Consider the following 10,187-nt stretch of genomic DNA (forward strand, 5'->3'; position numbering starts at 1 on the left):
TTTGTGATTAAGCACAAGACGGGATCGCTTAATAAAGTGGCTGACGCTCTTAGTCGACAACATTCACTTCTCATGACGTCTCATACGTCTATCACCGGTTTTGCGATGTTACCGGAGTTGTATCCTACGGATCCATTTTTTGGGAAATTTGGAGTGACATTGAGCTGGACCGTAGCTCTGATTATTTGGTGGTCGATGGATTTTTGTTTCGTGGAACAAAGCTTTGTATTCCTGCCTGTATTCTTCGACTTCAAGTTATTCGGGAACTGCATGGTGAAGGTCACATTGGACGTGATCGGACATTAAAGTTGGTGACTGACTCGTATTTTTGGCCGATGTTGAGAAGGGATGTTGAGGGGTTTATTGTCAGATGCGGAGTTTGTCAAGCTTCAAAGGGTAAAGCCTCTAATGTGGGTTTGGATTTGCCTTTGCCGATCCCGACACAACCGTGGACTGATATTAGTATGGACTTTGTTCTTGGCTTACCGCGAACATAACGTGGTAATGATTCTATCGTTGTGGTTGTTGATCGTTTTTCTAAGATGGTTCACTTCCAAAAAAACGACAGATGCGTCCCAAGTTGTTGTTTTGTTTTTCCGAGAGATTTATCGTCTCCATGGCCTTCCTTTCTCCATTGTCTCTGATCGAGATTCTCGATTCTTGAGCCACTTTTGGCGCTCCTTGTGGAAATTATTACGCACTAGTCTGGATATGATTTCTTCCTATCATCCTCAATCGGACGGCCAAACTGAGGTGACTAATCGAGCATTAGGTGATCTTTAGCGGTGTTTGGTTGGTGACAATATTCGTTCTTGGGATAGGGTTCTTTGTCAAGCAGAGTTTGCGCATAATCATGCGGTGAATCGTAGCACTGGATTTAGTCCATTTCGCGTGATGTATGGTTTTGTTCCCCGCGGTCCACTTGACTTAAATGTAGCTCCGGATCGTACACGTTTTCATGGGAGGGCTTGTGATGTTGTTGAAGAGTTTCAATCTGTTCATGACCAGGTCAAAGCTAATTTGGAGGCTGCCACCGTGAAGTATAAAGCTGATGTTGATATTCACAGATGTGACGTACACTTCGACGTTGGTGATTTGGTCTGGGCTGTTCTGACAGAGGATAGATTTCCTAAATCCACTTACAACAAGCTCAAGGCTTGTAAGATTGGTCCTTTAGAGGTTCTCGAGAAGATTGATAATAATGCTTATAGACTTCGTTTGCCTCCTCACATGCATACAGCCGATGTTTTTAACGTTAAGCACCTATTCTCGTATGTTAGTGATGATGACGACGTCAATTCGAGGACGAATTCTTCTTCACCCCTGGCGACCTGATGTAGCGACATCTTCTAATTCTTTTGTTGGACTTTATATTTATTTTATTAGTTTTGTTGGGCTTTATTATTTATTATTGGGTTTCTCTTAAGTCGGTGTAGTTGTTACTTGCTCGACAAGTTCCTACGAGGGTTTTGTGTTTGCGGAGACATATAAATACTCTTTTTTTTGTAACGTGAACGACAGCCGTTTAAAGAATTTTAATAAAAGAGAAGTTTCTCTTGTTCCAAGTCTTCGAATTCTCTTACTCTTTGATCCATTGATACAAAGATAATAGAACTCAAAGTTGCGACTTGTTCTTCGAGAATCCATTGATCTCCGGAGTTCGTGTCGTACTATCACCCTGCATTATTTAAGCCCTTCTCTTGGAAGTTACAATGAGTAGAACAGAGTAAACTTCGGTTGGTTAATGGTAAAATCTGAAACCTGAAACAAGCTTGTAGGTTTATAAAGTTGTCTGACCGATGATCTAACAAGTGATAGAATTGTATCAATATAGCCCATCGTTTATATAGATGTATAAAACAATGGCAAGTTAGGAATTGTGTTCATTATCTGAATAGATCATATATAGATTTCACCTCAATCTCAATCAATCACCTCGGTTGGTCATAGTGGAAGTTTTTGCAACGTTCTCTTTTGTGCTTGAAGGTGATGTCACCACAAGGGAACACGTTGCACGAAGCTGATGATGTTGAGTCTGGACAGTTATCCTTTACTGTGTATAAGAGTGGACAAATGTGGTTAACAAGAAGAGTTCAGTCGTAGTTAGTGGCCTTTAATTTGTAGTATTGGTTTTCAAATGTTATTTAGTGTGTGTTTGGTTTAATGAAACTTTGAACATGTATGCCATTTTTTATGTTCAAGATCTAAAAATAGGATTTGTCTGGTTTTAATGTGATAATGAAAGAAGATGTATTTTGTAGAGAGCTTGTAGATATGAAAAGTTTTTTTTTCATAAGTCAAGATTTTAGTTTCCGACAGTTTTCAAGGTAAGCTTTGAAAATCGTTTTGGAGCTTCACTTTAACCACCATGAAATGCATTATTTCTTTATCCAATTTTACTCGTTTTCTCAAAAACTTCTACATTAGTTTTGAGTTTTGATCTTGCCCCTTATTTCGCGCGGCAGAAAAGAAGCCAACACGAAAACACAATTAACAATAAAAATGGTTCTCCAATGCAATATAATATATTAAAAATTATCATTTTAGTCTATAATTTCATTACAATAATTAAAAATCATTGCCAAAGAAAAAATCAGGAAAAAGTAATAAGAAAAACCTAGAAAAAAAATATTACAAATGAACAATGTCACAAACTATATTAATAATGACTTTTTTGTTTTAGTTTTGTAGTAAGAATAATGATTTTAAATTACAAACATGACACAAAATTAACCCAAAAAAAAAACTATCTCGCGCGGCGGCCAGATACTATCCTAGTCATATATAAAGAAAGAATGTCTTCCAAATTTCTGTTCGCGCGAGTAACAATTTATTTTCAGACATTTTTAAAAGCAATAATGATGAAATATCATTTACAAAAGCAATAATGATGAAATATTGTTAGTAATTCGAAATATATATGACCGTCATTTTCATGAGACGAAGGTAAGAAAACTACTAAAATATTCTTGAGAAGTCCTATTGTCAATAGAACCGTTGAGGTTGAGCCTTATCATCATAGGGTATGATTCATAGCCGTTACAACTTCTCCCCAACGGGCGCTTAGTTATTACTTTCTCTGTATAAAACTTGAAAATAAACTTTAATTTCACAAACTCCACAAATACAAAATCAATGGCTTCTTATTTTCAGAGAAAGTTATGTTTGTTCCAAAACATTCTCGTATCGTGTCTGAATCTCACACTCCTCATCCTCTCCCTCTGTTCTTTCGTACCGATCATTATTCTTAGAAACCCTCCAACTTCACTCGGTTTAGCCGTCCTCGCTGTCTCTCTCCTCTCTCTTATCTCTTCCTTTGCGGGTGCCTCTTTGGACCAATCTAGATCATGTTTCATCGGGCGAGTCACACTTCATGTTTCTTCTTTGACGGGTCAGTTGATGGCAGTTTTTATGATGTTTAGCAGAGAAAATCAGAGTCTTTCCTTTCTGATATCGCCACGGGACCCTAGAGAGGCTAAAGCTTTGGTTAGGATAGAATGTGGGGTTTTCATGGTGATGATTCCGTTGCAGATGATGGTTCTGGTTTTGGCTTGTGTGGTGCATTGTTACTGGGTTAGAGAGTTGGAAGGGTTAGATGCGGAGAGTCAAAGTGAACGTTCTTTAACAAGAAACTGTAACACAACCGTTGAAGAAGTGAATGTTAAAACAATGGAACTGGAAGAGAAGACTCATGTATGAGTCCACATTTTGTGTTAATTGATTCGGGGGCATTCAAAGTTATATTTTATGTCTTGGTTAAATAGAAAATATTATTTGCTGTACAAAGACGCATGTATTTTATATATGAGTATGTTTGCACCAAAAAAATATATATATGAGTATGTATGTATCAAGCAATCTTTATAATGAAAGATCTATGAGTATGTATGTATCAAGCAATCTTTACCATAGATATATATATGGTAAAGCGTACTATTAAACCGTTATATAGGCCACGATACATCCAAATGTAAAAAGGAAAAGCACCAAAAACCTAATTAGAAACTCTTTAAGACTAGGCTTGGATTTGGGCACCTCGACGGTGGTATGTGATACGGTATCTTGAGCGTGGATGAAGCAATGGGAAGTTTCCACAGATCCTTTGTGAGTGGTGTACGTTAAGCAGCTCTTGTCCAAAGGAACACTTAGGAAGACAAATACAGGAAGACGACCTGGAAAGAATGTGTGGAGGAAGCTGTGAAGATTGAGGACAATGTTCATAGAAAAATCGTGGAATAAGACAATGCCAAATCCTTCCATATGATCATGTAGAATGAGAAAGCTTCAACAGGTGGCTGATTGCAGAATTTCTACAGTTCAAGTTTCTGTTTCACCATACCTTTGATAATGATTCTTTAACTAATCCTGTATCATAAGTTTTTGTAATCATTCAGTTGTAGGATCATAATATAAAATAAAGTGAAACAGATGTATCCATCACTCTTTTAATCAAAACAACATCCAAATAAGATCATCAAACAGTTGATTTCAGGAACGGGTTTGAAGAACGTCGAGCTTCTTCTTGATTCACTTCCTTTCTCAGTCCCCTGTCTTCTTTGTTAACATTGTTCACCGGATTCTTTATTAAATTCAATTTCTTGATCTCTTTTATCTTCACATCTTCAGTTTCGTCTTTCTTCATTTGTTCCTTCCCTAGCTTAAGACCTTCTGAAACTTTTGCTTTCCTTACAAATGTAGTAGCAGACAGCTTAGTTGCAGAAGATTTCATAACTGCCTCTGTGTTTTAACTAGTCTGGACCGAAGCTGGAGGATTCTGAACCTTGGATTCAACTCTCGTAACTACTTCTCTGTTTGGATTCTGCGAAGGATTTGTTGTCGCCTCGTTAGCTTCTTCAAGCAACCTTTCCTGTTAGTTAAGAACCAGAAGCTAGCATTACATAAGAAAAGAAATGGTGGTCTGTATCTTATCTTCTTCTATTTTGTGCGATATTCAAGAAATGAAAGTTCTTCTAGAGTACCTCAAGTATGCTGCAAAACTTTTCTGCCAAAAAAGGAAGCTTGAGTTTTGTAACCAGTGTAATTGCTGCTCTCATTGATTTTTCTAGAGTTAAAAGCCTCATAAGTTCACTGGCCCTTACAAAACTGTCACCTGAAAGAATGTAAAGAATCTTGTTGTTAAAACCTGAATAATAATGGTCTTAGAATCTGACTTCACACAAATGTGTGACACATAAATAATTAACTTACTATTACAGCACGAGCTGATGAGCCTTAATATGCATTTATCTTGAGAAACTTCCATGTCAAAAGCTTCATCTTCAAGTGCTGTGGTATCCACCCCGGCCGAAGCCATATCGTCCACTCTTTGTTGAGTCTGAGATTAGGAAAGTATTGGTATTGGTCAAATACATCGATATTGATACTAGTTTCAGCAGATTTTGTGATGTTCTGTCTCTAGTTTGGCCACACATTAACGTATGGAAACAAAGGTTGCACAACAGCAGAGATTCTCCTGATATATTATCCATGTTGCTTACCCAAAACAACTAACTAATTCCCACACATTTCGGTAGCTAAAACTTCGGGGACACAGATCATACTGCTTNGTCCTGGCACGTAATTTTTGCTGAGTACTGTGTACGTAATGATCGTCTAACCTCACTATTACTGGCCCAGCTTCTAAATGGTNTAGTAGAAAGGAAAACCTCGTATAAACGCAGCTGCTTTAGCATTAACTCATTTTCTAGAGATGCTGCTCCTAAATCTGAGGATGCAAGCGGGAGAGAGAGGTCCAGTATGGTTAAGATTGGTTTTGGTGTCACCTGAAAATGAAACGGCAGGAAGAATAGTAGTGAAGCAGCCTATTTTTCTGAAAATTTTAAACATCTTAGCATCGAGAACAATAATATATTACCTGTGGGAAAATCTCAGGGTGTTTACAAGCTATACAGTACACACTGGTTGTATTCAAGCCAACGACCCAGTAGTTTTCTTCTTGTTTCTTCTCTTTACTGGTACTGCAATTACAATGAGTTCAGTAAGTACAAACATCTTGAATAAACATAAGAAACCTTCTTGGAAATTGTAGATAGCTAAGGCAAGAAACCTGAAGACTGGGATCCATGAGCCACCACATTGACCTGTAAAAACTCTCAACACGCCCTGTATGAAAAACATTTTTTTGTTGTAGTGCGTGTTGTATGCAATGAGCACCAAAGCAATAGCAAATGAGTGAGCAGAGATGCAAGAAAGCACACCTTGGAATCATATGAGCTCAAAGAACCTTCGTCACTGAATCCTATCCATGTTAAACGTGAGCCAGGGGTTAACGCAACACGGCCTTTCACCTCCTCAGTCATTTTTGATATGTTTAAGACTCTAAATTCCATCACCTGGAAATTGTTGAAACAATGATGAGGCGAGGATGCATGGTAGATAATAACCTGACTGAATATTTGTTGTCGTTTGGATCTAGTGCGATCATCTTGAAATATGTTATATGAGAGGATGATACCAACATGTGCTTGTATGAAACTTTCCTCAAATATTTTAAACATATAGTATTAACTGAATTTTTGTAGAGTGAAACCACAGCAAAAACCAAAAAAGCCTATCCCAATGTATCGGTATCAACACGTATAGATGATGTCCCCTTCTCCACTATTTACTATCTAGGGGAGGCCAAGTGACTCCAAGTTTAATCTAAGCGACGAACCAGTGAGAAATAGTACCTACCTGTTCATTGGAAGGAAGACAGTCTGAAACATGAGTTACCACAGCAAGATGATCCTTGCGTCCTACAGCAGTGACTACAGGCCCATCAAGGGAAAGAATATGTTTCTGCAAGAAATGACCATAAATTATCAGATCAAATAAACAAAGTATTTCAATACTACAGAACATATTACACACTAGCGTTCTGTTTCAAACTGAGATCTGTTCATGTCAAAATACACCGATTATATGCGATATTCCTGTTTGCTGTTAAATTCTGTTTTTTTTTACAAGCGTTTTGTTTCAATTAGTTCAGTGTTTTACAAGAGCTGNATCATTTAAACTTTCAGATGCACCATGAAGTTCCTCCTCAATTTCGTCATCAAAATTAAGAATTTCATTCCTCTTCTTTGGTANACTATATAGTTGCGTCAATAGAAACTTTTCATCTGTGAATACTCCAAGGCAAAATTCACAAGAGCAAGTTAAACAAAAAAATAAACCATTACAACACTTAGTGGCAAACTATGAGCAGTCGGCTGTTTAGCCTATCATCTTGAATGAATTATGACACAAGATAAAGAAGTGCAAAAGAAGAAACCTGTAAACCACCCTCGCTAAATATGCGAAGCAAATTGAGGCTTGTAACTGCAGCAACCCAACCAGCACCATTAGCAACAACCTTCACCTCTTCACCTTCAAACCTCATCGTCCACTGGATGAAACAATCAACAAGTAACCAAGTCATATATTTTCCTATCCTGGTCCGTAATTTTTGCTGAATACTGTGTACGTAATGATCGTCTAACCTCACTATTACTGGCCCAGCTTCTAAATGGACGATACATCAGAACACTCATGTTCTTTTCTCCCTTGCAGGGATTTGCAAACACACATCCACTTTCATTGATTGATGCCATGGTGAAGCCGTAAATGTCAATCATTGATGAAACTCGTGGACCTCTTCCAGTATCATGAAAATCTGTCTGCATTTCAAGTGCAAGCAAAAGAAAAACTAAAAATTACACAAAAGAAACAAGTGTATGACTCTTTCTTTTTGAAAAACTTATAAAAGTAAAACATCAAGTTAGAAACGTAACAAATGTACGCCTCAAGTACCTCAATACGGGAGTTCCCCTCATGTTCAATTGTAGTTATGCATCCCAACATATTGTAACACAAGAATGTCCGTTTTCCTGGTTCCAGTGGTGTAGCACCAGGTTGAAAGGAACTTTGCATTTTGTACTTGGTTGATGCTGCAGTGCTTTTAAAAGCCCCACTTCCTGCATACTGCTTTTCTCTATGTGCTCGATGTGACTTTTTCCTGAATTCAGATGCCGAAGGTAAGCTACTCCCATCATTAAATTCCTCATATGCATCAACATCATCGTCAAAACAAGTTTTCTTCCTCAGTCTTTTCCTGCTAGTATGATGAGATTCTCCATCATCACTATCTACAAAAGAATCATTTAAACTTTCAGATGCACCATGAAGTTCCTCCTCAATTTCGTCATCAAAATTAAGAATTTCATTCCTCTTCTTTGGTAGTATGTCTGGAATACCCACAGTAGGAGAGATCATGGATGATGGAACTAAAGATTCCCAACTTCCATATTTGCCCCTGGCATCAATGACAGACAAAGCATTACAGTTTGGTTTCCAGGCCATACAAGATATTCTCTCCTCGAATTTGTGTCTGTCTATGTCTTGCTTCTTATCAACATCCCAGAGAAGCACTTGCTTATCAAGACCAGATGTAGCTATATACTTGCCATTAGGAGCCCAGGTTAGATAGCAAATAGCCTCGAGATGATCACCTCTCAAGGCAAAAAGCTTCTCCCCAGTGAATCTATCATACATGACCACATCGTTTCTCAAACCAGGAACGGCAAGGGTTCTTCCATCGGGGCTCCATCTAAGAATATTCACAATGGAAGTGCTGAAACCTGTGTCGGGCGCAACACCCTTAAGGATAAACGAAACGATTCCGTTCTGGAGTTCCCAGCATAAGACAGTACCAGTTGAGTCAATCGAAGCCAAGAGCTCACCATTAGGGTGGAAATCTAAGCCAGTCACAGGTCCTTTATGACCTTTTAAAACTCTAACAATAGAACCATCAAATGTGTTGATAAGTTTGATTCCTTCATCATCTCCAGCAGCTGCCAATAGACTCCCTGAGCCATTAAATGCAAGCACGCGAATCGGAAGCGTAAACCTCGTTACGTTCGTCTGAAATTCCCCACCTAAACGCGGCAAAAAAAAAAAGATTTACACAGAAAAACTTATCAACACAAACTGAAATGTAAGTGATGAGAAAGAGAAGGAAAGTGATGTGAATAATAATATACTTGGGAACTTGTAGAGCTTCACACAATGATCGATAGATCCAGAGGCGAGGAAAGTAGAGTCGTGGCTGAGAGCCAATGCGGTGACGCCGTCTTGGTGATGACGGAGAATCGTCGGGGGTAAAGTTGAAGGCGAGAGTCCGTCGTGGACGGAGATTGAGGGATCCGAAGAAGATGAGGTCACGAAATGTTCCGCTTTGTGGTCCCACAGGATAGAGCAGAAGGCGGCGCTTCCGCCAACTTTATGAGCTTCCCGGAGCTTTAAGGATCGTGATTTCATCGGAAATGTCGATTCTCTGGCTGGTTTGGTTCTCTAGGGTTTTTTCTTTTTTTTTTAATTTCTATCTGATTGAGAGATTTGGGCAATTTTCCCTCTTAACCTTGATTTTGGCGCCAGTCTCACCATGGGAGGCGCGGGTTTTTTTTTTTCTTTTTTTCTTTTTTTTTTACTTTCTTTTGTCTTCGAAAAATGTAGTTCGAACTGGGAAATGTAAATATACTAAATATTAATACAATAACTTGCAAAAATGCAGAAATTACAAAAAAATAAATAAATAAGAATAAGAGATATTCTCGTAAATAGCACAATTTTAATTTTTTAGTCCAAAACTAGCACAAAATTATATACACAAAATCAAACAATTCTCTTTCAAATTAGTTTCTCCTTCTTTATTTCGAACGCTTCATCTCCGTCGGAATTATCCACATCAGCTCCTGGCTTGATCTCCGCCGGAATCACTTCTCTTCTCTTCATCCTTCTCCGACGCTTCACCTCGACACCAAATCGATCCGACGAGTCTCCGGCTTTGCAAGGTAACGTTTGTAACCATAAGCATAATGAAATCCATTGATTGAATCTCTCCTTTCGTTTTTGATTTCACAAAATATGATCTTTTGATCGATTTCAAGTAAAAATTCTGGCACTACATTATAAAATCCATGTTCGAATTATACTCCTCTCGATGAGTATACATATCTGGCAGATACTATCTGCGTATAATAAAAGTGATCCTTTCTTATGGATATTTTAGAGATGGAGGTAGAAACAAATAAATATGCAAGGAGGTGCTATAACAAGGAAGATTCGTATCTTATTGGGTGCAAATCGAAGTGGGGCTGCAATTAAGTTCATCAATTTATGCTATTGTTTCTGGGAATGGGATGAAG

The 10,187-nt window shown here is 38.2% G+C and overlaps 2 protein-coding genes across 2 annotated transcripts; one reads left to right on the forward strand and one right to left on the reverse strand.

Moving 5' to 3' along the window:
- Positions 3,134–3,783, forward strand: LOC104790612. Its single transcript, XM_010516392.2, has one exon. It carries the CDS (start codon positions 3,136–3,138, stop codon positions 3,697–3,699), a length of 564 nt encoding a protein of 187 aa, XP_010514694.1. The 5' UTR covers positions 3,134–3,135; the 3' UTR covers positions 3,700–3,783.
- Positions 4,349–9,458, reverse strand: LOC104790614 (WD repeat and HMG-box DNA-binding protein 1-like). Its single transcript, XM_010516393.2, has 12 exons — positions 9,024–9,458; positions 7,795–8,918; positions 7,485–7,661; positions 7,277–7,390; positions 6,697–6,801; positions 6,219–6,353; positions 6,068–6,123; positions 5,876–5,978; positions 5,667–5,783; positions 5,209–5,335; positions 4,980–5,110; positions 4,349–4,867 (listed from the first exon to the last, which is right to left on the reverse strand). The coding sequence occupies exons 1-12, from the start codon at positions 9,298–9,300 to the stop codon at positions 4,745–4,747; spliced, it is 2,589 nt and encodes an 862-aa protein (XP_010514695.2). The 5' UTR covers positions 9,301–9,458; the 3' UTR covers positions 4,349–4,744.

The sequence above is a fragment of the Camelina sativa genome, chromosome 6 (genome assembly GCF_000633955.1).
Source record: "Camelina sativa cultivar DH55 chromosome 6, Cs, whole genome shotgun sequence".
In the NCBI taxonomy this organism is placed as follows: domain Eukaryota; kingdom Viridiplantae; phylum Streptophyta; class Magnoliopsida; order Brassicales; family Brassicaceae; genus Camelina; species Camelina sativa.

Coding starts and splice junctions, on each gene's coding strand:
- LOC104790612 (XM_010516392.2), top strand. CDS start 3,136: ATGGCTTCTTATTTTCAGAGAAAGTTATGTTTGTTCCAAAACATTCTC.
- LOC104790614 (XM_010516393.2), bottom strand. CDS start 9,300: ATGAAATCACGATCCTTAAAGCTCCGGGAAGCTCATAAAGTTGGCGGA. Junction 6,354..6,696: donor GTCTTCCTTCCAATGAACAG/GTAGGTACTATT, acceptor AACAATTTCCAG/GTGATGGAATTTAGAGTCTT. Junction 5,111..5,208: donor CATCAGCTCGTGCTGTAATA/GTAAGTTAATTA, acceptor ACATTCTTTCAG/GTGACAGTTTTGTAAGGGCC.